This window comes from Saccoglossus kowalevskii, chromosome 11 (assembly GCF_978046115.1).
Source record: "Saccoglossus kowalevskii chromosome 11, keSacKowa6.1, whole genome shotgun sequence".
NCBI lineage: Eukaryota > Metazoa > Hemichordata > Enteropneusta > Harrimaniidae > Saccoglossus > Saccoglossus kowalevskii.
This window is the reverse complement of record NC_140651.1, coordinates 3,721,854-3,749,796: the sequence shown is the minus strand read 5'-3', so window position 1 is coordinate 3,749,796 and position 27,943 is coordinate 3,721,854. Positions and strand designations below refer to the sequence as shown.

Below are 27,943 nucleotides of genomic sequence, written 5' to 3'. Positions count from 1 at the left end.
CAACCGGTAGCGGGAGCACGTTGTCAGCTGTAATATTGAGTCTGATTAATCAGTGGTCAATTGATCGAGGCAAAATGATGGCGTTTACAACATTATTGAATTTCCATTTCAATCCCGAGATCCTAAAAGACCCAGGTAACGTGCATTTTCAATTTTTGATGTCCAAACTTATTAATTAACTACCGGTGTTGTTTTTAGCTCCCCCTCGTGGCATTGATGTATCCGTGGTTCCGCGTCGTTTTAGGGTACTGATAACCCACAGACGGATCTAGGAGCCTATCCAAATCCAAAACGCGATGTCCAGAGCAACCACAAACTAGCCTACATCACATCTAGTTAGGCAACTTTTGGCAATATTTGCATTTACTCTAAGATGACAGATTGCCGTTCTTGCAACGTTAGATAGTAGGTGTTGTTACAGTCCCTGTTGCTTCTACATGTAATGACGTGTCAATCACGGTTCTAAGAAGGTTTGTGACGCCAAATGAAACTGTTATAAACACTACATTTGCCATCAACTCCCCTATCCAATGATAGCCATAACATAGCAATAATATTATTGTACCACTAGAAAAGACTCCCTTTTTATTAGTATAATAACTTTATTACACTGCTGAAACCATCAGAGTTTTCAAGGGAAAAAAGATATTATGATACAAAAGTTGGTTTTAATGAAGTATTTTAAATTATTTAGAAATTCAGCTAAAGGAATATAATGGTTCATAATGTTTAATGAAATTCATCAAAAATAAATACTTGTGTTGATTAAAATTGGCACAATAAATAATAAAAGTAATAATATCTTTATTGCATATTTAGAAAATTGGATATAAGCAATATGAATATAAATGAATAGATTAGAAGAACAGAATTTCAATATTACAAATCACCGTGATGAAAATGTTCATTTCTTAAAATGAACTTAAAATAAAATCACCCAAAAGCACAGTTTTTTTTTTTTTTGCGAATGTCTGCTAGAAAGTACAAACACATGCCATGGATGCACTATTTTGTAGTACATCCATGCAATTTAATGGAGATTGTGAAATCGTGAGTTACCGATAATTAATCTGTCTAAAATGATTGTGCTGTGATGAGTTAATTAATCTGATTTTATTGAGCTTTTCTTCTATCTTTTTTATTTTTGGCCTGTCTGTAATGAAGTGAAGGGAAAGTCGCATGGCAAAATGTCTGTCATCTGGCAGCGTCATTGTTTGTAAACTTTTCTTGTGGGCTAGATAACTCCAATAATATTCAGCCGATCACTATCTAACTTGTATATATGGATATTCTATAGTTTTAGTTGGCCTGTATAGATTTTGGTGTTGATCTTCCAAAAATTGTATTTCTAGTGATTTTCAGAAGTTTTTTTTGAACTGTATAGGGTCTATTGGGAAATTTCTTAGTGTAGTGGTTAAGACCTCTGTCTTGCAAGTGAAAAATCAAAAGATAAAATCATGCTAGCAACTTTACTTCTTTATTTGAATTTTTTTTCTTTTCAATAAGGAATTCTTTGATTTTCCCATGTTACATTTTTTGTAAATATTATCAGTATCGTAGAAGTATTGCTTTAACTTTTCAAATAATTTAAATAACTTAACAGTTTAACATTCTCAATGAATTTAATAACAAATATCTACTATAAATGTTTATTTGTTTTACCATATTAAAGGAATAGTGCTAGTACAATTAGGGCAAATCTATTCAGCAAAATAGGTAGAGATTTCTACCAGTTTAACTAATATAATCAGATTGATTGGAAATTTTGTTCAGAATAAATAAATTAACAATGGCGTTGACTTTGTGAAGGATCAGATCATTCAACTTAAATTAACAGCATGGATAACTTTAACACTTTTGTTGTTGTGTTCCTGTACATAATGTACATTCTACCTTTAATATTCTAATTACCCCCCTCCCCCAGGTGACTATTATCAACCTTACATATATAGTTAATTTGTATGCATGGATGACCTTCCCCACCTTATGACCATCTGCCCTACCCTATGTAATGGTATCCCCACCCTATGATCTGCCTGCCCTTGCATATACAGGGTAAGCCATGTATAGACCTTAACAACCTTTGTAGAAGATTTCGTTTGTGCGATCGCAAATAACCAGATTAGTCAACCAATCAGAGATTGTATACAGTGATTACCGGTATGTCATTTGTGCAAAGCATCAAACTCCAACTATGGTTGCATATAAAACCTTCTCTGATTGGTTAATCTGACAATTACATGTACAACAAATTTGAGAAATAATTAAATGAATTAATCAAATTACACACCAAATAAAAGGAATGGTTAAAATAAAAAAATATATAAATAAGCCAAATTGAATCTGAGTTTAATCTGATTTTAAGTGAATTTACATAATTAACAGTTTTTACATAATTCTTTGTTAGCTTCATAAAAACGTCAATCTATGCAACTTAATTATTTACAGCTGGTGCTTGATACTGTTGGCATAAATTCTTTAGGCTTTTTGTGTGTGTGTGGGATTTTTTTATGAATATATTTATTTTTGTAAGTAAAATTTTATATTTCACAATCTAAAACAATTGTCAGTTAATACTTAAAATGGTTATATTAATAATAGATTATATTTTGATGTACCACCTTTCTTTGAACATTATTTTTCATTTTTAATAGTGAATAACAAATCAGCTCAACAAGATATTAAAAATGCACTGATTGAGTCTGGATTTGATGCCGATTCTTGGAGCTCTGATATGGCAGAAAATGGTTTCATGATGGCAGTGACTGGCCAAGATGGCAGGTATGTGATTTGGTTGTTATCAGGATTTGCAATAAAATCTGTATTAAAAGTTGCATCGATCACTAATAGAAGCTGCATCCATTCTTTTTGAACAATTGAAAACTAAAAATTCATCATTTTTCATACATGAAAATGTATGTGTAGATGCTATAATAAAATATATAATATAATAATAATAGATGCTGTGGCTTCTATTGCAAATTTTACAGTACTAAAACACCACATGTATGCAGGATGTACTAGTATGTAACTTTGATACATGCATGTATGAATGGTTACTGTAAAATGACTAATTTTCACTGGGTTTAAATTTTGCTGATTTAGCATTTCAGACATATTCAGTGGATTTTAAATTCATGATTTTATCATTTAGATAATGTGTTCTATGCTTAATTTTACATATTCACTGGGTTTTAATTTAGCGCATTTTTTCTAGTCAGCAGAATAAGCAAAATTAGATCCTATTGAATAATTAACCCTTTTACAGTATATTGAATGATACATTCCTGTGTTTTTTTCTATGCTCAAATGAATCATTCTGAATGGTTCTGAATAATGACATTACAAATTGCAATGGATTCTGGGAAATGTAAGATTCGGGAAATATATATGAGCAAAGTTATCATATTCAAAAATATGCACATTTTTCTTTCAATATTTAATCTTAAAGTGCGGTAGTCGTCCCACTGCGCATGTGCCACATATGTATTGATTTTCCCACAATCCAATGCGCTCTTCAAATGGAAATCACAAGAATGAGGTTTGACCTTTCAATAACATGAAACTACTTAATTAAAAGCTTGGAAACGTCTCAGTTTGTACTCGTTGATCTGCGCAACAGTCAAAGTCGCCATCTTTGTTTATATGAGACCCATATATCTCGCACATGCGCGACGACTATCGCCCTTTAAGATTGGCATATCTTACGTTGTATGGTAAGATTATTATAATTAAAGCATTAGTGAATTCTCAATTTGTACATCTGTTCATGTCACTTCCCTCACCCAATGAGAATTTTTTTAAAAAGTATGAAACCTTGGTGTTTCAGTTTTTGTGGGGAGGTAAACGTGACTGGGTTAGAAGAAACACAGTTTACAACACGTATGATAAGGGCGGTCTGAATTTAACAAATTTGAAGGTTTTTAACGATTCTCTTAAAGCTGCTTGGATACCAAGGCTTATTCATGTGAAAAGTTCTTTCTGTAGTAGATTTTACAACTATCTTTTAGATAGCTTTGGTGGTTCTTTGTTATATTTATCACACCTTAATGAGAAAGACCATACAATATTGGACCCTTTATATTCCAATTTCTTAAAACAAATTCTTACAGCATGGCTGCGTTATAATTGTATTGAATCAGAACCTACGATTGAAAGTCTTTGTCAGGAAATCATTTGGAATAATTCTAATATCCGCATAAATAACATACCAATAGTTTGGAAAAGTTTTATTGAGCATGGTATTGTTTTTATTAATGACCTTCTTGATGAAAATTGTAATTTTCTAGCATTTGAACAGTTTATTTTACAATATGGGAATGTATGTACCCGATACAAACTTTTTCAGTTAAAATCTGCCATTCCTTCAAAATGGAAAAATCTCATAGCTGGTTGTGCTGGAAAAAAAATACGTGTATGTAAACCAAACATGCGTAATTGTAAATGGCTAAGTGGTGATAAAATTAATAAAGAGTTGTATGATGTGCTGCTGAAACCTTTTTTAAGCGATGAAATTCCAAGACATATCCAGCACTACTGGCATGATATCCTGGATGTTATAATACCATGGGGAGCTGTATGTACACTCCCGTATAAAATCACAACCAATACAAAGCTTAGAAATTTCCAGTACAAGCTTACTATGAAATTTTTGCCTTCTAATCAACTTCTGTATGCATGGAATCTCAAAGATTCTCCACTATGCTCTTTTTGTGAAGAGGTTAGTGAAGATTACTATCACTTATTTTGGGATTGTAGATTTATATATATTTTTTGGAATTCAGTTAGAAAATGGTTATCCTCGTTCACAGAACTCATTTTAACATTAAATGCTCTAAAATGTATTCTGGAAGATATTGATGAGCATGCTAATCCAATGCTTAACTATGTCCTACTTGTAGGTCGTTATTATATATTTAAGTGCAAGTTACAAAACATTATGCCAAACATTGTAGGTTTCAAATCCTGTGTAAAACAAACCATTGATCTGGAAAGTATCATTGCGAAAGCTCAGAACAGAAGAACAAAGTTTCTAAAGAAGTGGGGGCCTTTTATTGAATATTATGATCTGTAAATGTTTTTCTGTTATTATTGTTTTGTCTGTAATTTGTAATTTTTGCATAATGAATAAAAAAAAAAAAAAAAAAAGATTGGCATATCACATCATTACTATACCTTATCTGAAAAAAGTCATTGATGTAATTCATCTTTACATGTACCTACAAATATTTATGATTCAGCACAGCTGGAAATGTCAGTGACACATTAATGCTGTCTATCATTAAGCTTTTTATAAATAAATCTACAGATATATTCTGTAGATTTATTTAATAATAGTATTATACTGTGCAATATAATCCTGAAAGCCTATCACAAAATTGTTATAATACGAATATTTCCAATTGATAAGTGGATAGGATACAATAAGGATTGTTATGTATAATTGACACCAATTGAGGTAAGGGCAAGTTGAAGGTTATATAGGCATTGATACTATATTACCATGGAAACAAGGACACCTACTTTTCAAAATTGACACACTGTAATTTGTTTTTTGAAAAAATATAATTTACCGGTAGATTTTCTTTTCATATTTTCATTTTTTCGAAAAAAAGTGATATTCGAATATATGTATACTTGTAATTGAACATAAATAAATTTATTTTTGTAATTTTAATTTGAAAGTGAGATGAACAAATTAAAATATGTATTTTAATACTCAATATCAAAATTTGAAAAAAGAAAATATAACTATATACTATGATCCAAACAGGCCACTGTTACATGATCCAGACAGGCCACTGTTACATGATCCAGACAGGCCACTGTTACATGATCCAGACAGGCCACTGTTACATGATCCAGACAGGCCACTGTTACATGATCCAGACAGACCACTGTTACATGATCCAGACAGGCCACTGTTACATGATAAATACTGGTCACTGTTACATGATCCATACTGGTCACTGTTACATGATCCAGACAGGCCACTGTTACATGATCCATACTGGTCACTGTTACATGATCCAGACAGGCCACTGTTACATGATCCAGACAAGCCACTGTTACATGATCCAGACAGGTCACTGTTACATGATCCAGACAGGTCACTGTTACATGATCCATACTGGTCACTGTTACATGATCCAGACAGGCCACTGTTACATGATCCAGACAGGCCACTGTTACATGATAAATACTGGTCACTGTTACATAATCCATACTGGTCACTGTTACATGATCCAGACAGGCCACTGTTACATGATCCATGTAGGCCACTGTTACATGATCCAGACAGGCCACTGTTACATAATCTAGACAGGCCACTGTTACATGATCCAGACAGGCCACTGTTACATGATCCATACAGGCCACTGTTACATGATCCAGACAGGTCACTGTTACATGATCCATACTGGTCACTGTTACATGATCCATACAGGCCACTGTTACATGATCAATACTGGTCACTGTTACATGATCCAGACAGGCCACTGTTACATGATCCAGACAGGCCACTGTTACATGATCCAGACAGGCCACTGTTACATGATCCAGACAGGCCACTGTTACATGATCAATACTGGTCACTGTTACATGATCCAGACAGGCCACTGTTACATGATCAATACTGGTCACTGTTACATTATCCATACTGGTCACTGTTACATGATCCAGACAGGCCACTGTTACATGATCCATACAGGCCACTGTTACATGATCCAGAAAGGTCACTGTTACATGATCCAGACAGGTCACTGTTACATGATCCATACAGGCCACTGTTACATGATCAATACTGGCCACTGTTACATGATCCAGACAGGCCACTGTTACATGATCAATACTGGTCACTGTTACATGATCCATACAGGCCACTGTTACATGATCAATACTGGCCACTGTTACATGATCCAGACAGGCCACTGTTACATGATCAATACTGGTCACTGTTACATGATCCATACAGGCCACTGTTACATGATCAATACTGGCCACTGTTACATGATCCAGACAGGCCACTGTTACATGATCCAGACAGGCCACTGTTACATGATCCAGACAGGCCACTGTTACATGATCCAGACAGGCCACTGTTACATGATCCAGACAGGCCACTGTTACATGATCCAGACAGGCCACTGTTACATGATCCAGACAGGCCACTGTTACATGATCCATAAAGACCACTGTTACATGATCCAGACAGGCCACTGTTACATGATCCAGACAGGCCACTGTTACATGATCCAGACAGGCCACTGTTACATGATCCAGACAGGCCACTGTTACATGATCCAGACAGACTACTGTTACATGATCCAGACAGGCCACTGTTACATGATCCAGACAGGCCACTGTTACATGATCCAGACAGGCCATTGTTACATGATCCGGACAGGCCACTGTTACATGATCCAGACAGGCCAATTTTACATGATCCAGACAGGCCACTGTTACATGATCCAGACAGGCCACTGTTACATGATCCATACAGGCCACTGTTACATGATCCAGACAGGTCACTGTTACATGATCCATACTGGTCACTGTTACATGATCCATACAGGCCACTGTTACATGAGCCAGACAGGCCACTGTTACATGATCCAGACAGGCCACTGTTACATGATCCAGACAGGCCACTGTTACATGATCCAGACAGGCCACTGTTACATGATCCATACTGGTCACTGTTACATGATCCAGACAGGCCACTGTTACATGATCCAGACAGGCCACTGTTACATGATCCAGACAGGCCACTGTTACATGATCCAGACAGGCCACTGTTACATGATCCAGACAGGCCACTGTTACATGATCCAGACAGGCCACTGTTACATGATCCAGACAGGCCACTGTTACATGATCAATACTGGTCACTGTTACATGATCCAGACAGGCCACTGTTACATGATCCAGACAGGCCACTGTTACATGATCCAGACAGGCCACTGTTACATGATCAATACTGGTCACTGTTACATGATCCAGACAGGCCACTGTTGCATGATCCAGACAGGCCACTGTTACATGATCCAGACAGACTACTGTTACATGATCCAGACAGGCCACTGTTACATGATCCAGACAGGCCACTGTTACATGATCCAGACAGGCCACTGTTACATGATCCAGACAGGCCACTGTTACATGATCCAGACAGGCCACTGTTACATGATCCAGACAGGCCACTGTTACATGATCCAGACAGGCCACTGTTACATGATCCAGACAGGCCACTGTTACATGATCCAGACAGGCCACTGTTACATGATCCAGACAGGCCACTGTTACATGATCCAGACAGGCCACTGTTACATGATCCAGACAGGCCACTGTTACATGATCCAGACAGGCCACTGTTACATGATCCAGACAGGCCACTGTTACATGATCCAGACAGGCCACTGTTACATGATCCAGACAGGCCACTGTTACATGATCCAGACAGGCCACTGTTACATGATCCAGACAGGCCACTGTTACATGATCCAGACAGGCCACTGTTACATGATCCAGACAGGCCACTGTTACATGATCCAGACAGGCCACTGTTACATGATCCAGACAGGCCACTGTTACATGATCCAGACAGGCCACTGTTACATGATCAATACTGGTCACTGTTACATGATCCATACTGGTCACTGTTACATGATCCAGACAGGCCACTGTTACATGATCCAGACAGGCCACTGTTACATGATCAATACTGGTCACTGTTACATGATCCAGGCAGGCCACTGTTACATGATCCAGACAGGCCACTGTTACATGATCCAGACAGGCCACTGTTACATGATCAATACTGGTCACTGTTACATGATCCATACTGGTCACTGTTACATGATCCAGACAGGCCACTGTTACATGATCCAGACAGGCCACTGTTACATGATCCAGACAGGCCACTGTTACATGATCCAGACAGGCCACTGTTACATGATCCAGACAGGCCACTGTTACATGATCCAGACAGGCCACTGATACATGATCCAGACAGGCCACTGTTACATGATCCAGACAGGCCACTGTTACATGATCCAGACAGGCCACTGTTACATGATCCAGACAGGCCACTGTTACATGATCCAGACAGGCCACTGTTACATGATCCAGACAGGCCACTGTTACATGATCCAGACAGGCCACTGTTACATGATCCAGACAGGCCACTGTTACATGATCCAGACAGGCCACTGATACATGATCCAGACAGGCCACTGATACATGATCCAGACAGGCCACTGTTACATGATCCAGACAGGCCACTGTTACATGATCCAGACAGGCCACTGATACATGATCCAGACAGGCCACTGTTACATGATCCAGACAGGCCACTGTTACATGATCCAGACAGACCACTGTTACATGATCCAGACAGGCCACTGTTACATGATCCAGACAGGCCACTGTTACATGATCCAGACAGGCCACTGTTACATGATCCAGACTGGCCACTGTTACATGATCCAGACAGGCCACTGTTACATGATCCAGACAGGCCACTGATACATGATCCAGACAGGCCACTGATACATGATCCAGACAGGCCACTGTTACATGATGCAGACAGGCCACTGATACATGATCCAGACAGGCCACTGTTACATGATCCAGACAGGCTGCTCCGAACACGCTGCTCCAGACATGCTGCTCCAAGCAAACTCTGGGGACATGTATCAAACAAGCCAATGTGCGTGTTCTAGACAGGCTGTTTTATATTTCCATTACTAAACAAATTGTAATATTAATATCAATATCAACAGGCATGCGACAGTACGTGGATATTTACATGGTTTGGTGACTATTGATGTTCAGAATGAAAATAATGACAAGCTTTCAAAACAAACTACAGAAGACATTCAGATGAACATTAAGAAGTTACTAAATTGTCATAAAACTAAAAGGTAAATTTTTTCTAATATTAAAATATCATTCCAAATATGCATTGAACAATGCGTCTGTATGAATATTCATGTATTCAAATCAGCTCTAAAGATTAATACAATGTATCAGTTTCTACCAGTACATTCAAACAATGGAGGGTGTATTTAAAGTGCCTTTGAAATGCCCACCCACGCAATTGGGATTTGTGTTTCACTGAAATAGAAAGTTATTGTGTTTTTGGTTGAAAATGATTACTCATGTTCAAGTAAATTAAACCTGGCACAGTATTAACACTTTTCAAAGAACTAGATTCCGGACCAGCCCATATTCACCTTGTCGGCTTGCAAAGAGAGGGAAATGTTGGGTAAGTGCTTTGTTTCGTGAATGTTTTAGGAATCCGAATAACGTTTAGTAGAGATCGTATAGTTTTGTTATGTAAGAGGTAGCAAAAACGTGAAGTGAGAACCGAAGCGTCTGCCAAACAGGAAATTAATTGCCTTCTGTTTATAAGTTTCTGAATTTTTTTGTGATTAGTGTTGACTTCACACTTCTACATGTATAAACTTATCTTGCAATTTGATCTGCATAATAAGTGGGTGGTCAATATTTTGCGACTACATATTTTTTAATGATGTGATGTCATAATTATGACAATCAGATAACTCAAATCACACTCTGAATTTTTGCTGTGTTTTGCTCTCCATTATTTTTATTATCCAATCAAACGCCTCCATTCATGCACTTTTCCTCATCATGACACGTTCACCCATTTCAACAAGATGTCAATTTACTGGCATGCAGCTATCATTTAGTAACTGTGATTTATGAATCATCGACTCGTTATATAATTTTTTTTATTTCTCTACTTCATTGATCGCAATAGTTCAATGTTTAGAATGTTTTTTATTTTTACTTTGATTTGTTTTTCACTTAAGCAATCAATGGAATACGTCAGTGTATGAACTTATCCAGTAACCTGACAAATAACTAGAAGACAAGACAGACGTCAAACTCGACAAACTTGGAAAAAATTGAAATAGAGATCGAGAAGAGTTTCGTGGCAATAGATGTCGGCACTTCAACCAACTTCATCGAACAATACAAGTGACTCTGATTGTGCAGTTAAGTCGATCGCGGCGACCAGCTACACCAGTATCTAACTCAACCCTATATGACAAACTTGATAATATGTGTTCTTTATGGACCACTCTTCCTTGAAAAACAAGTACTTGAGTGGAAATCTAGTCAAACACAAGAAATTTGAATACGAAATGTGCATTGTATACATTATCAATAATTGACACTGACCAGCAAGTTTCCCTTCATACGTCACAAAGAGGATTTGTAAAGGGGTATGCAACTGGGTTAATGAGGAGCCTCATTTTAAAATTTATTTTGTACTTAATAACATAAAAAATAGCAGTATTGATATACAAATAAATGATTTTGGGCCAGAAAATAGCAGGGATTTCACAGGCACTTTAAGTTAGTGAGTTTTAAGTATTATAGCAACATGGAAAATGTTTTGATCTTGTACGTCAATTCACAAAAATAATGGATCAATTTAGATTCAAATCAATTCTACTTAAAATCATTGTCATTGATTCAGGCTATGTACCAGAATTTATTTACACATTTATTTTGCTTTCAGGTTTCCTGCTATTCAACGTGGTGGAAAAATTGATCGTTATGTTCCAACAGCTGTTGATCTTCTTGTCGAATATGATTTTGATGAGTGTGTTTATGAAACCAATTCGCCGTACCAAAATATTAAAATAATGCATTCCCAACAGTTTGGCAATATGTTATTGCTTGATGACGATCCAAGTAAGTTTGATGGCTTTACCAAACCTCAGGTCATATACTGTTATATGAACACTGTAACAGGAATTAATTCTTCTTGTACTGTTACAATGCTGGATTTATTTGGGTTTGAAAAACTAAATGTATTACCGATTTGATTCGGACAATACAAAAAATAGTCTTTTTAGTAACACATGGGTCAACTTAAGGTGAACAGTGTATGGCTATATTACAGTATGTATTCATCAGAGCCGCTACCCATACATTGTGGGGAGACGGCGTGTTGCATTTTCACCACTATACTTTATTGTATTTTCCACTTTATGAACGACGGTTGTTTCTATTTCGTGTTTTATTCATAAGGGTTTCATTCATCATAGTGGGGGAAAAGGTGTGTAGCGACTTCTGTCGTGACACTTTACTTCACTTTTCAATTGGAGGTGAATCTATGTTCGGGGGTGGCAACACCAATTACGCTCAGTGTTTCGTTTGGACGACACTTTTCGGCCAGGTGTAGTCTCGTGACCTTGTCAACATGGTTCACCGCATTCGAGCGACATTGTTGACTTTCGCCATCCTCTCTTTGGATACTGGCCTCCTGTGGTCAGTCTCTAAATATGAGTTGTTTTCGTGTTTTTTATGTGTTCGTGTTCGTTTGTGTTATCTTTATTCATACAAAACTGGAGTGCAATTTAAAATGAAAACCTGGGTCTTGTTATTAGATAATGAAAACTATACAATATTATCATGCAAACTATATCTAACCTAAAAATCTTATCTTTGAATGTGAGGGGGCTGGGTAACCACAAAAAAAGAAAAACTGCTTTTAGATGGCTAGCTAATACAAATGCTAATATCATTATGATCCAGGAAACTCGTAGTAGCCAAAAAATTAGTAAATATTGGGAGAGGCAAATGAAAGGGGACATGATTTTTTCACATGGGCAAAATAATAGTAGAGGGGTTCTTACAATTTTTAGAAGTGTTGACTTTGACATTAACAATGTTTACCGAGATGAAGTGGGGAGATTTCTAATTATTGACGCACAGGTAGCCAATAAACATCTTATTCTAGTTAATTCCTATGCCCCAAATAAGCAAGTGGAACATGTGGCTTTTCTGAAAGACATAATTAAAACAATAGAACAAATCACCTCCAATTCAGATGCCCAAATTGTGTGGGGTGGAGATCATAATGTTGCATTAAATGTAGAATTAGATAGAAGAGGACGCAATCCTAAGCCTTGGACGGTTTCATTAAAAATTCTTAAAGAAACAATGGAAGCACTTGAGTTGATTGATATCTGGCGAGTTATGAACCTAGATAAGTGGGACTTTACATGGAGATCTTTTCGTCCTGAAATTATCCAAAGTAAAATAGATTTCTTCCTTATCAGCAGTGATTCATTGCAAGTGGATACTCAAAATCCTGGGACGACACAAAAAGGGGGCCATCATACTGGAAATTGAATAACAGCTTGCTTAAAGACCCAAACTATGTTAAATTAATTCACGAAAATTTTACAACTTGGCTAGCTGAGGGGGGCAAGTTGAACGATATTGGCCTGAAGTGGGAGTGGGTAAAATACAAAATTGAAGAAGAATCAATTAAGTTCAGTAAGCAAAAAGCAAAAGAACGCAAAGCAAAAACTGCTCAGTTAGAACAAAAATTAAAACAACTGAATAATGAAATTGCTGTGAACCCAACAAAAGCTGTAGCACAACAAATTGAAGAAATAACAGAAAAATTAGAACAAGAATATAAATATGTAACTGAGGGAAGCTTTGTTAGGTCACGCAGTAACTGGTACGAATTTGGTGAAAAAAACAATAAATATTTCTTGCAGCTAGAAAAATTTAATTGCAAACGATCTCAAATCAACAAAATTATTAACACCAGTGGGAATGTCATCAGTAGGCCCACAGAGGTAAATCGTGAAATTAAATCATTCTATGAGAATTTATATTCAACAAAAGTGAAAGAAACTAACAGTAATGTGGAAAATTTGATGTTTAACAATCCAAATATTACAAAGTTGACAAGAGAGCAAAGCAACACCTGTGATGGACTTATTACACTGGAGGAGGCGTACAACGCTCTAAAATCTCTTCCGTCAAACAAAACCCCAGGCAATGATGGCATATCAGCTGATTTTTACAAATTGTTTTGGCCAATTGTCGGTACCCACGTAGTAAACTCTATAAACTATGCTTTTGAGATGAGCAAATTTTCAACATCTCAGAGGCAAGGGATAATAACCCTGTTAGAGAAAAAAGGCAAAGATAGAAGATTTATTAAAAACTGGAGGCCAATATGTTTACTCAATATTGACTATAAAATTGAGACAAAAAGTCTTGCCAAGCGTATGGAAAGGGTGTTACCATCTATTATTAACGAGAGCCAGTCTGCTTTTGTGAAAAATAGGAACATCGGAGACGTAGTGAGATTGATAGAATGTGTGATGGAATCCACAGACAAACTAAATTTGCCCAGCATTTTACTGACGATTGACTTTGAAAAGGCCTTTGACTCCTTGGAGTGGAATTTCTTATTCAGGGCACTGGAGGCATTTAACTTTGGGGTAAATTTTATAAACTGGATCAAAACACTCTATACAAACATTACTAGCTGTGTTATGAACAAGGGCTTCAGCACTGGGTATTTCGCTTTGAATCGGGGGGTAAGGCAGGGTGACTGTGTTTCACCAATGTTGTTCATCCTAGCTCTAGAAATTCTACTTGTCTCGCTGCGCTCCAATGACAATGTAAAAGGGATTAAAATTGGCGACATTGAAGTGAAATATACAGCATTTGCTGATGACCTGACATGTTTTGTTAAAGACATCCACTTCGCACACCATCTTTTCAAATCTATTAATACATTCACTCAAATATCAGGTCTTAAAATTAATACAGAAAAAAGTGAAGGCATGTGGTTAGGTAAATTTAAGCATAACAAATTTAAACCGTTGGGTATTGTATGGCCAAATGACATAATTAAAATTGTTGGTGTGTTCTTCTCATACAACTCGGGTGCTTCATTGAAATTAAATCTGGCGAATGTAACCGAAAATTTAAAGAAAACGCTCAATTTCTGGAAATCTAGAGACCTTACACTCTTGGGTAAGATCCAAATTATTAAAACTATGGCAATTTCAAGACTTCAATACATTATTAACCTAGTGGACATCCCAACCAAATATCTGAAAAAAATTAACACAATGTTATTTAAATTTCTGTGGAGGGGCCCAGATAAGATTGCAAGGAATACAGTTATAGGTGACACAGACAAGGGTGGTTTTTCAATGCCAGACATCTATGCCATTTATGCAGCCCAAAGAATTAACTGGTTGAGACGACTGAGTGACAATAAAGTGTCACATCCATGGAAAACAATCATTTTAGACAAATTGAAACTAATTGGTGGACTCTCAGTTTTATTGAATTGTAACTTTGACCCTAAAGCCCTGCCAGTGAGGTTACCACTATTCTTTTCAAATATTTTACAAAATTGGGTAAGACTGAATTCAGACGTAAGCCCAGCAAACGAAAATGCATTTCATGAGCAAATAATTTGGAATAACAAACTGATTCTTCTGGGAGGGAAATCGGTCTTCATTCAGGATTTTGTTGATGCTGGAATTTTTTTTGTTAAACAAATGTATGGGGAAACTGGGAAACTACGGGCATGGGAGGAGATTCAGAGTAAAGGAGTACCTGGGTCATGCTTTCTAAACCAGTTAGACTTAAACACGGCAGTACATCGGTTGAGTTACAAAATTGTACTACAAAAACTGTAGCTAAGAGTATTGTTAACAACAAATTTATCTCGCCTAGATCTGAGACCTATTTTACTGTATTATTGAATATTTCACACTTGATGTCTTGGTTGCCAATCTACCAGTTAACCTTTCGTACTACAATTGATACTCGTCTCAGAGAATTTCAACTCAAAATAATCCATAATATTCTGACCACAAACAAAACATTATTTAAGATGAACCCTCCCATTGTGGAGTCTGATCTGTGTACTTTCTGTTCATCATGCTCTGAATCTCTTATCCATTTGTTTTACCAATGTCACTGTACATGCTTTGGGGGGGGGGGGTAAGCTTGGCCTGAGGGCATTCTCGAATGCACAACAAATCCTTTTGGGGGATGAAAACTTTACATGTTTAGTCAACTTCCTCTTTCTGGTAGCAAAAAAATATATATTTACTTGTGTAGACATAAAAATCAAAAGCCAGAATTCATGGCATACAAAAGATATGTAAAATATTTCCTGGAGATAGAGTACTTCATTGCTGTCCGACGGAATAAGTTGACTTCTCATAACAAGAAATGGGGATATTTTATGAAAAATGTTACCCAGTCCACTTCACAATATGTAGATTAATTGCAATTTGTAATGTACAAACCAGGTATGTAAGATGTTAATTTCAGTGCAAACTCCAATAAAAGTTTACAAATACAAAAAAAAAAAAAAAAACACATGGGTCAACTCAGTGTAGTGAATCTTGATGTAGTGGGAATCAGTGTACAGGGATTTGGTGTGGTGGAATATGTTTTTGGAGTACATCATCAATGGCATGAAGTAGTGAGATGTTGCTAGGTTACAACATTTAATAACCATGCCAACACTTTTTATAATTCTCTCACACAATACAATATTAATACATGGATATTATCACTTTTATGCTAAGTAGTTATGGAAACCTTTTACTGATAATAAAACAACTATAATTGTACCCATAAATTAATGTACATTGCAGAAAAAATGCATAAAATAAAATTAAAGGTTCATAAATAAGTAAATTGATGAATAAATAAATTAATTCAACTATCCTACCATGCATGGTAATGTGTAACAAGGGAACAGTTTCATTACATTATTTTAAAGATGGTACTAGAAAAACACTCAGGATGAATTGTAACCAATTGTTTTATATACTTATATTTCTAGAAATTTATTCCATTTGCTCAGTTAGATTAATGTCATGTGACTCTGCATTGCATGTCACATGACTTGGTTGGATCTTCATTGCATGTCATGTGACTGTTGGGTCTTCATTGCATGTCATGTGATACCGGTAGTTACTACTGTCTCTCTTATAATTTTTTTTATCTGAACAGATCTTGCAGAGAGTGATCTACCATACACACGGGCAATAACAGGAAATGGCAGAGAGAATTTTAAGAACAAAGAAGTATTAATACTTGGTGGAGGTGATGGTGGTATCCTGCACGAAGTGTTGAAAGAGTCTCCAAAATATGTCACTATGGTTGAAATATCCTTTCAAATGTTTTGTTAGTCCCCGTTCGGACGCAGTCCGAAAACGGGGACTTATGTTTTGCCCTGTGTGCGTCCGTTCGTCCGTCCGTCCGTGCGTTCGTGCGTCTGTGATCACCTGTATCTCGAACATGCATGGACCGATTAAGTTCAAACTTCACTCATACATCACACATTATATGGGACATATGCACATGCTTTTTTTTCATGATCCGATTAACGATAGCCGAATAGCGGCCATTTTAAGGCCGAAAATGCATCAAAATCGCACATTTTCACCATTCCGGACCCGGATCTCAGTTATGCATGGACGGATTTTGTTCAAATTTGGTACATACATTAAACATAATAGGACCTTGATGCACGTCATTTTTTTTTTTGGATCGGGTTCGAAATGGCCGACTGGCGGCCATTTTGTTTTAAAGAATTCAGTTCTGGATCCGTATCTGAGACATGCTTGGATTGATCGAGTTCAAACTTCACACACACAAGGTACATCATGTCACAAATATGTATGTGCATTTGTTTCATGATCTCATTAACGATAGCCAAATGGCGGACACTTTAAGGCCGAAAATGCATTGAAATCGCACATTTTCACCATTCCAGACCCGGATCTCAGTTATGCATGGACGGATTTCATTCAAATTTGGTACATACATTAAACATAATAGGACCTTGATGCACGTCATTTTTTTTTCCGGATCAAGTTCGAAATAGCCGACTGGCGGCCATTTTGTTTTAAAGAATTCAGTTCTGGATCCGTATCCAAGACATGTCTGGATTGATCAAGTTCAAACTTCACACACACAAGGTACATCATGTCACAAATATGTATGTGCATTTGTTTCATGATCTCATTAACGATAGCCAAATGGGGGCCGCTTTAAGGTCGAAAATGCATTGAAATCGCACATTTTACCATTCCGGACCCAGATCTCAGTTATGCATGGACGGATTTCATTCAAATTTGGTACATACATTAAACATAATAGGACCTTGATGCACGTCATTTTTTTTTTCGGATCAAGTTCGAAATAGCCGACTGGCGGCCATTTTGTTTTAAAGAATTCAGTTCTGGATCCGTATCCGAGACATGTCTGGATTGATCAAGTTCAAACTTCACACACACAAGGTACATCATGTCACAAATATGTATGTGCATTTGTTTCATGATCTCATTAACGATAGCCAAATGGGGGCCGCTTTAAGGCCGAAAATGCATTGAAATCGCACATTTTCACCATTCCGGACCCGTATCTCAGTTATGCATGGACGGATTTCATTCAAATTTGGTACATACATTAAACATAATAGGACCTTGATGCACGTCATTTTTTTTTTCGGATCAAGTTCGAAATAGCCGACTGGCGGCCATTTTGTTTTAAAGAATTCAGTTCTGGATCCGTATCCGAGACATGTCTGGATTGATCAAGTTCAAACTTCACACACACAAGGTACATCATGTCACAAATATGTATGTGCATTTGTTTCATGATCTCATTAACGATAGCCAAATGGGGGCCGCTTTAAGGCCGAAAATGCATTGAAATCGCACATTTTCACCATTTCGGACCCGTATCTCAGTTATGCATGGATGGATTTTGTTCAAATTTGGTACATACATTAAACATAATAGGACCTTGATGCACGTCTTTTTTTTTCGGATCAAGTTCGAAATGGCCGACTGGCGGCCATTTTGTTAAAGAATTCAGTTCTGGATCCGTATCCAAGACATGTCTGCATTGATCGAGTTCAAACTTCACACACACATGGTACATCATGTCACAAATAGATATGTGCATTTGTTTCATGATCTGCTTAACAATAGCGGAATGATGGCCATTTTAAGGCCGAAAATGCATCAAAATCACGTATTTTCACAATTCCAGAACCGGATCTCAGTCATGCATGGATGGATTTTGTTCAGATTTAGCACAATGTGTTGTACATATGCAGGTGCATTTCGGTCATGATCTGCTTTGAATGTATATGTCACTCAAATATGAACGGAACGGGGACGTGTCATTGACAATGACTTGTTTTTTTAGTTTTGAACATTGTGAATCAACAGACTCTACAACTTAAGTGTGAATGAGATGTGTTGCATACCGGTAGTCAATATCAAATGATGAAATTTGTCGAATGAATGAACGAACGCAATGTTTTTTTCTGATTGCTTTTCCCCTGGACTGCATGTACATGTACTGTGTATACTTTATTCTGGACTACCATTTAGTGATATAGCTGAGTGTGGTGCAATGTGTGTTTGCCAAAGCCAATTACTGTCAGCATTATCGGTCTAAACATACATTTTCAGGCTGAAAAAGGAACTTATGGTTCAAACTCTGTGTGTGTGTGTGTGTGTGTGTGTGTGTGCGTGCGTTTGTGCATATGTCTGGCCCTATAATTGGCTGATCACATTAAAATTAGCAAATTCATGGTGGCCGAATGACGGCCATTTTATGTTAAAATTTCATCAAAATCAAACATTTCTGTCATTCCTGATGCAAAATAACTATTGTTCATCTTGGTATTGTATATATACCAGGATCTTAATGTTTTCTCAGATTGGAATTGACACACATTGATTGATCACAATCAAACTTTACAATTTACATTATACATTATACATCATGTAATATGTTTCATGTTCTGATTCAAAATGACTGACTCATTACAGTTTTGCTTACTATTGAACTAACTTTGTCATGTGATTACATGACTTAATCTATATTAATTAATTTATAAAGATCTGAAGCCAAAATTAATAAAAAAAAAAATTTTTTTAAATGTGCAATATATTGCCCCAACATTTTGGTGTGAAAACAGTGGGGTGTTAGAAGGGTTAACGATTCGTCCATTTCCAAAAAGACTAACTGTTAAATGTGTAATGTACTAGATTTGGCATCTAAAAAAACAGCATGAAGTTTAGATTTTTAAGTTATTTTTAGTTTTTAAGCTTTTTTTTGACAAAATAAACAATAGGGTTTATGACTATCGTTTATTTGTAATGAATGTAAACAAATAATGAATGTAAACAAATAATGAATGTAAACAAATAATGAATGTAAACAGACATCCATCTCCTGGATATTTATTACTGATGAAAGTGACTGGTTATTGAAGCTTTTGTGTTTCTGGTTGTGCTTCTTCCACCTATCTTTTGAAATTACTACAGCTTCAATATTACTAGTATATAACCTCAGCAAGGCAAGCATTGCATTCTGGGATATATGTATATGAGAACTAAACTACCGGTACTAAACCTAAACCTACCATTGGTAAAAGGGTTTTGTTTACCATCGGAGTGAACATGGCAATATTCTGACATCTGTTCACAGCTAACTAAATGTGTGGTGTCATCTATTTCCAATATATTGTTTCTCTTGAGTTTGAATATTGTGTTTTGTTTTGAATATGATATGTAAACTTGACACTATTCATTTTTTGATCCTTAACATAAATCACATAGATCAGTTAGTTATTAATGGGGCAATAAAACATTTACGTGGAATCTGCTATGATTCTATGGACAAACTACAGGGTGAAAATTACATTGTAAGTAGTTTCCAGAATCTGAATGACACAATTACATTACTGCCCTTGAATCTTAATACTGTAAAATACTTTATTTTAGCTGGAATTAATTTTCACTGTAAGACTTCTTGGGTTATTTGTTTGGAATTTATTTTTACTGATTTTTGACAAGTTGAATGTGAATTATAGGAAAAAAGGTATATTCACTGGATTTTATTTTCAACAAAAATAGTGAAATGAGTTCCAAGTGCAAATAAGGTATTACACAGTATTTAGCCTTTGCATACTAGAAAATATTTGTTTGGTAAAATTTTTCTTGAAATGGAAAATCTATTCAATATACTGTCCTTTCAGCTTTGCTAAAAACTTGTCTGTACTGTATGAACCAACAATCAGATTGGCTGTTTAGTAAATCATTAAAAAATATTATCAGAGGTAAATTACGCGCATAGTAGTGTATGGTGACATCATGCCAAGATCCCATTCAAGTCTCATCTCGTAGATAGCGAGACAGGTGCTACGACCTTGTGACATGACATAGGCTTTTTGTAATAAAATAATAAAACATGTATTACCACATTCATAGTGAAAAAATGTAATACATGTACAGTGAAAATGTACAGAAAATATAGTTATCGTAATCCATCATATCGTGAGCAGCTATTTTGATCCACCTGGACATCCTAGTTACCTCGGGCATGCGCATTCGCATTTTTCTGAATTGGAACGCTTATGCGAGAGCAAGATTTAAACAGGATCTTGGTATCATGTCACCATAGTTGCAAACCCCAAGTAATGTACCTCTGATATTACTTATTTTGACCATAGCAAATTCATCAGCACATGCTCTTGTGATTATTCTATATATAGGGCAGGGTTTACCTTTTTACTCTTAATTGTTACATGAATATATACGGTAACTGACTAAATGGGCGTGGCATTATTGCAGGAATACAGACTTGTTTTTGGAGAACAATATATTATGTAACATGATAAATCAAAGGCCAGAATTCCCGCCCCGTGGAACAATATGGTGATCACTAGTCACTGGCGCCAGGAACCAGCAAAGATTTTGCTTAGAAAAAATGTCTGATACTTTCTTATGAGCTTCAACTGATGATATACTGTAGAATAATTTATTTTCGCTTTAAATTAATTTTCGCTATATGCACTGTAGGAATGATTCAGTAAAAAAAAATAAAATCCAGCGAATATACCATTTTTCCTATATTTTATATTCAACTAGATAGAAATTAGTGAAATTAAATTTCATAAAAGTCTTTTCAGTGAAAATTAATTCCCGCTAAAATAAAGTATTAGGCAGTACACCAAACTGCATGGTTATTCTATTTCAATCTGAATGAATGACTGATATTGAGAATCATATCCAACAAATATATCATAGGTCCGAGTCGAAGACTGTATCCCGGCATTGAATGATTATATTAAAAATGGAAAGCAATTTGATTATGTGGTCAATGATTTGACAGCAATACCCATAACTACTGAACCAAGGGGTAAGTCTTTATCAGTTTGCTGGAATCTATGCAAAACTCCATTCATGCATTGACTCATTGAACTTAAATTTTGTTGAAACCACATCTCTGTTTTTACTTTTCGCATTTCAAAGAACAAAGACTTCTTGTTTATTGGCCTGTTATGAATTTGTATATAATTTGAAATATTTTCGGTTCTATGCTTTTAATCCACACAGGAGTGATCTTTCTAAGCTTGTTTGATTCCCATTTATTGTAGGATCACAATGGGATTTCCTGAGGCTAATCTTAGATTTGTCAATTAAAGTATTAAAACCAACTGGCAAGTATTTTACACAGGTAAGACAACTATCTATTTTATCTGAAGAGTCCTTTTCTTTTGCAAATATCTATCACAAAACTGCCAGAATTAAGAAAGAACAATTAACAGTAAACAAATATTAACCACTCCTAATGCAAAGATTTATCACCACATTGTGATTATTATTTATCAACAAAAATATCCAAATACATATCTATAACGTGGCATCAATCACTTTTGAAACATATTTCCTTTTTCAATTTGAATGAAATTTTTAGGAGCAGTCTTGAAAAAATGTTTTATATACACAGATATACATACAGAAGCACCACTTAATCTATTAAGATAGTTCTATTAAAAATGTGTGTAGTAAATAAAAGTTATTATTATGCAAATTAATTTCTTCTTCAAAACCTTATGTTTGCACAATGCATGTAATCTGATAGATATCCAGGTTACTTGGTCCCCTTCCCCTCCCCTCCAATGTCTGGATTGGTGGATAAAATTATGCATATTAACTATGTAAGTTTGTAGTAACATCGTGAAGATTGGGACGATCACATATTTGTCATTGTTGCAAATATCAATTGATAAATCATGTCTGGGGGAAAATCGGCAACTGTCTTCCATTGTTAGTCAAATTAGCATATTCAGATGAGTAGCTTTCTATATTTATCATCCAATCAGATGAGTAGCTTGCTATATTTATCATCCAATCAACATAACGGCCATTGTACCCATACAGTGACTGTGGAGGCAAAATATTACCAGCCGTTTTTTTGAGTTTTGGAGATCAGGTAACAAATGGAATGCAAATTTGGTACATAAGATTGATGAAATTTGAAAATTTTCTCCATTAATGGTACTTTGGTTTCATTCTACAGGGTAACAGCTCTAATGCTAAAGATGCATTGACAATGTATGAAGATCAACTGTCAAAGTTGCATTGTGATGTAGAACACAGCAAGGAAACTGTATGTGTGCCATCATATCTTGAATTGTATCCTTTTGAGTTAGGGTGTGTGACTGGCTGCTTGAATTCTACAGGGTGTGTGATTGGCTGCAGGAATTCTACAGGGTGTGTGATTGGCTACTGGAATTCCACAGGCGGTATGATTGGCTGCAGGAATTCCACAGAATGTGTGATTGGTTGCAAAAATTCAGCAGGATGTGTGATTGGCTGCAGGAATTCCACAGGATGTGTGATTAGCTGCAGGAATTCCACAGGATGTGCCCAGGGGTCCAATTTGTGGAAATACCTGGAACCCATGTCTGTGAAAGGGGTTTTCAAAATGACTCTAAACACGTTTTAAATGGTCACAATTTCGTACCCTTTTCTCTGTTAGAAAGCTAAAAGATCATGCACTTTGAATTTGCGTCTGATCTCGTGATCGGTTGGTCATTTGCCGTGATCGCTCGTGATTGAGGGCCGACCAGGGGGCCGGACGTTTTCCTTGTTTTTGCGATCATTGAATTCCTTAAAGCAATAAAAAAAAATGATAATCTCATTTAAAAAATAACAATCTCATTTAAAAAATAACCACCCTTATCACATGGGCAGTTCCGGAAAAAACACCTTTTTTGTCTATTTTGACTAAAATGGTAACCCTAAACACGTAATATGTGTTAACCTGGTTTCTTTAAAAAAAAAACACCCTTTTAACGCGTTTTCTTTCACAAACATACGTACCAGATCATTCTTTAAGTCGCACCCCCGGGAGGATGTGTGATTGGCTGCAGGAATTCCACAGGATGTGTGATTGGTTGCAAAAATTTCACAGAATGTATGATTGGCTGCAGGAATTCCACAGGATGTGTGATTGGCAGCAGGAATTCCACAGGATGTGTGATTGGCTGCAAAAATTACACAGAATGTGTGATTAGCTACTGGAATTTTACAGGTGGTATGATTGGCTGCAGGAATTCCACAAGATGTGTGATTGGCTGCAAAGATTCCACAGATTGTGTGATTGGCTACTGGAATTCCACAGGCTGTATGATTAGCTGCAGGAATTTCACAGGATGTGTGATTGACTGTAAAAGTTCCACAGAATGTGTGATTAGCTGCTTGAATTCCACAGGATGTGTGATTTGGCTGCTTGAATTCCACAGGATGTGTGATTTGGCTGCTTGAATTCCACAGGATGTGTGATTGGCTGCTTGAATTCCACAAGATGTGTGATTGGCTGCTTGAATTTGGCAGGATGTGTGATTGGCTGCTTAAATTTCACAGGATGTGTGATTGGCTGCTTGAATTCCACTGGATGTGTAATTGTAATTAAAATTGCAAAGGAAGCGTGGGGCAGAGTTAGTGCCTAATATTCATACATTGTTTTTTTCCTTAAGTTCTGTGACACAGGTGGGTGTTTTATACAATATGGCACAAACAGAAATGATTTGTTTTAACAGTATTAATCTCCAATTACTGGTGTTAAGAAGAGAAGATCCTGATAACATTGTCAATGTTTATAAACTCTGCATACTCAACTGCAAGTTTTTTTCACTATGTGAATTATTTTAAATTTTGTTTTCACTATGTGAATTATTTTAGAATTTGTTTTAACTTTCTGCTTTTGAATAAGATTTCTTGTTACTATAACCATTGGTTTTGGTTTTAAACATAAACTCATCATTTCAAAAACAGATCTTGGTTGAACATGGATTGAATTTTTTGAACTTGGTGCATACATGTACAACTGGGACTTTGTTGCATATCATTTTGTTTTCCTGATAGGATTCAAAATTCTTTTCTGGAGCTATGTCCATGACATGGCCGACTGATGATCCTAACTTTAAATATGCGTCATACATCATATCGCACATATGTTCATTTCAAGATGGCCAAATGGTGAGCATTTTAATGTTAAAAATTTCTGCTTTCTGGAAATCTGTAATGCAATTGCTTGTACATGAACACATGTAGATCCAGTATGTATAACAGCACCATTGGCATATATTGACATCTTCTATGAAGTATTTTTTATAGCATAGGAAAACTAAACCCTTGTTCAGAATCTAAAGGTATGACAAGTTAAGCATGTTTAAACTGAAATTTAATATAAGTGTTAAAAATGTTAAAATATCTGTTCAAAGCAGGTGGTTTACAAAAAGGGAGATAATGAACTTTTAGTTTTATTGCAAAAGCAACAAAGCTAATTTAAAAATGATTGGTGTAATAGTTTTAATACTGTATTAGCTCTATTGGCAGCACATACATAAATAAATTAGGTATCTGTGGTCAACGCAATGTTTAATTATCATACATGGAATATTGTGTTATTACTTTTAGAGAGAGCAAATGTGATATATTCAGTTATTCAGAAAAAATACAACACTGCTAAAAAAGAACAATTGGCAATAATCAAATATTATAGATTTTCTTTTAGTCTATTATTTATCAACAAAAATATCCAAATACATATCTAAAATTTGGTGTCAATCTGTTATCATAGTTATTTACTTATTTGAATTTGTGTGAAATTTTTAAGGAGCATTCTTGGAAAGTTGTTTTAAAATAACATTTTATTATTTGCAATAACCAAGTTTAACTGAATTTTAAAAGAAAGTTTATTTTTCATCAGAAAATCACATAACATGCTCAGTATGTCTGGTAAAACATATCTGGTCAGTTTCAGTATCTATCGTAGTTATATTTTGATGGTTTAGTGTCATATTTCAGGGAGTTGTATTTTTATTTTTATGCAAGTTTTGGAAACTTTTTTGTTTGTTCTGTAATCTTCATACTTGTATTGCATTGTTGTAATAAAATGTTCAATAAACATTGTTGATTTTGCAGTATTTTTAGTTGTTTGTAAATTTGCAAATGTATTTTTACTTTTTTTAGTGATTGTACATACTGTACCTGGTCAGTTTTGTTAAAATTACGCATTCAAAAAAATCACTATCTGAATATTAAAACGAACATGCACCTGTGAAAAAGCAAAGAATAGACATTTAAAATAAAAAAAATGGTATGCAAAATTGCTGTGACTGTTTTAATGAATACTTTTTTGAATTCATTTTTTAATAAGTGTGAATTATAAGCTTTACTTTACACATTATCATTGACATTATTGCTTTCCTGACATTGTTAATTTCATGCCTAAAATCTTTGCTCAATTTGAAGCACATCTACTATATTTGCTCAGTTTGAAGCGCATCTACCATATTTTCTCAATTTGAAGTGCATCACTAATAGTAGCACATCTACCATATTTGCTCAAATTGAAGTGCATTTCTAATAGAAGCGCATCACTACCGTAATAGTAGCACATCTACCATATTTGCTCAAATTGAAGTGCATCTCCAATAAAAGCGTATCTACCATATTTGCTGAATTTGAAGTGTATCTCCCATATTTGCTCATATTTGCCTAGTATCAATATCCTGGGAACGTAGTTTAACCTCCTATGTTATGTTATGTTACTATAATGTTTAAGATACTAATTATAATATGGCACTGATGATAGACTTCAAGGATGTTGAAATCCATTGACATAATAAATGACAGAAAGTAACTTTGCTCAAATATAAATTTAAGAAGTGGCCAAAACTCGCCAAAATAAATCATGAAAGCATTTTCACCTAATCATTTCATTACATCTTTATGACTTGTATCAAAATATGAAGAATTGTTCTCTATTTCAGTGAAAATAACACGCATACCAATTCACAGCTCATTCATATACCAAATGAACAATTTCTGAGTTCACGATAGACCTAATCGGATAATTTCATAAAACCAAAAGGTATATGAGGGCACTATATCTTGTCACACTAGAAATAACACTGTACACGATTGAGATGATTATGATCTTTATCAGCATAGTTGATCGAAAAAATAACCTCACAAATTCAAAACAATCAACTTTTTGTACAACTTTTGTGATCCACTTTTCTACCATCACTCTTGTTTCTGTAATTATATTGAATATCTGCCGACGGTAAATGTAAACTGATCATACTTTTATTGATGCAGTGTGTGAACCCAATACTTGTATTCATAAAATTTATTTACTAGTAATTTACACACCTTATCGAAGTATACAGCAGTATGGTCACTAAATATAACTATCATAACTTTAAAAATAGAATATACCTAGTTTGCAAAATCTACAACAAGGTTAGTGTCTGGAGTATTGACTAAGTATATCGTACTATATAAATTTGCATTCTTGACTAAGTATATCAAACTCTGGAAATGTAATTTTGTGAAAGAAATGTCTGTATACTGAAATCTTTGCATTTGAGCAATTCATTAAGTAATGGTTTTCATTACGATTTTATTTTTGTCACACAACTTGCAGATCATCTCAGCACCAGGGATTTGCTTGTAACATCCTTGTTCCATTGTAAATTGTGGTTTAGAAATTGCTCTGAATTTTACAGTTTGCAAATAATTTTAGATAATGTTCAAATTTGTAAATCTTTTTAACTTGTTTTGAGTATGTTGCTAACATTCTGGTCATTGTCTATGTCTTGCAATTTTGCTCTGATTAAATTTTTAATATTTGTTGATGTCATAACATTACCCTTCCAATGTTTTTTTATGTAGTTCAGTTTCATTTTTTAAAGTAGTCTGGTTAGTATTGCCATGGTGTATTCTTGCCC

At 35.5% G+C, this 27,943-nt stretch overlaps 1 protein-coding gene across 1 annotated transcript; it reads left to right on the top strand.

Moving 5' to 3' along the window:
- Window positions 1-4: 4 nt before the first annotated feature.
- Window positions 5-26,314, top strand: LOC102807140 (spermine synthase-like). Its single transcript, XM_085505632.1, has 10 exons — window positions 5-135; window positions 2,655-2,781; window positions 9,783-9,923; window positions 11,555-11,730; window positions 16,840-16,997; window positions 20,471-20,557; window positions 21,942-22,053; window positions 22,292-22,371; window positions 23,218-23,333; window positions 24,693-26,314. The coding sequence occupies exons 1-10, from the start codon at window positions 75-77 to the stop codon at window positions 24,727-24,729; spliced, it is 1,095 nt and encodes a 364-aa protein (XP_085361758.1). The 5' UTR covers window positions 5-74; the 3' UTR covers window positions 24,730-26,314.
- Window positions 26,315-27,943: the final 1,629 nt, after the last annotated feature.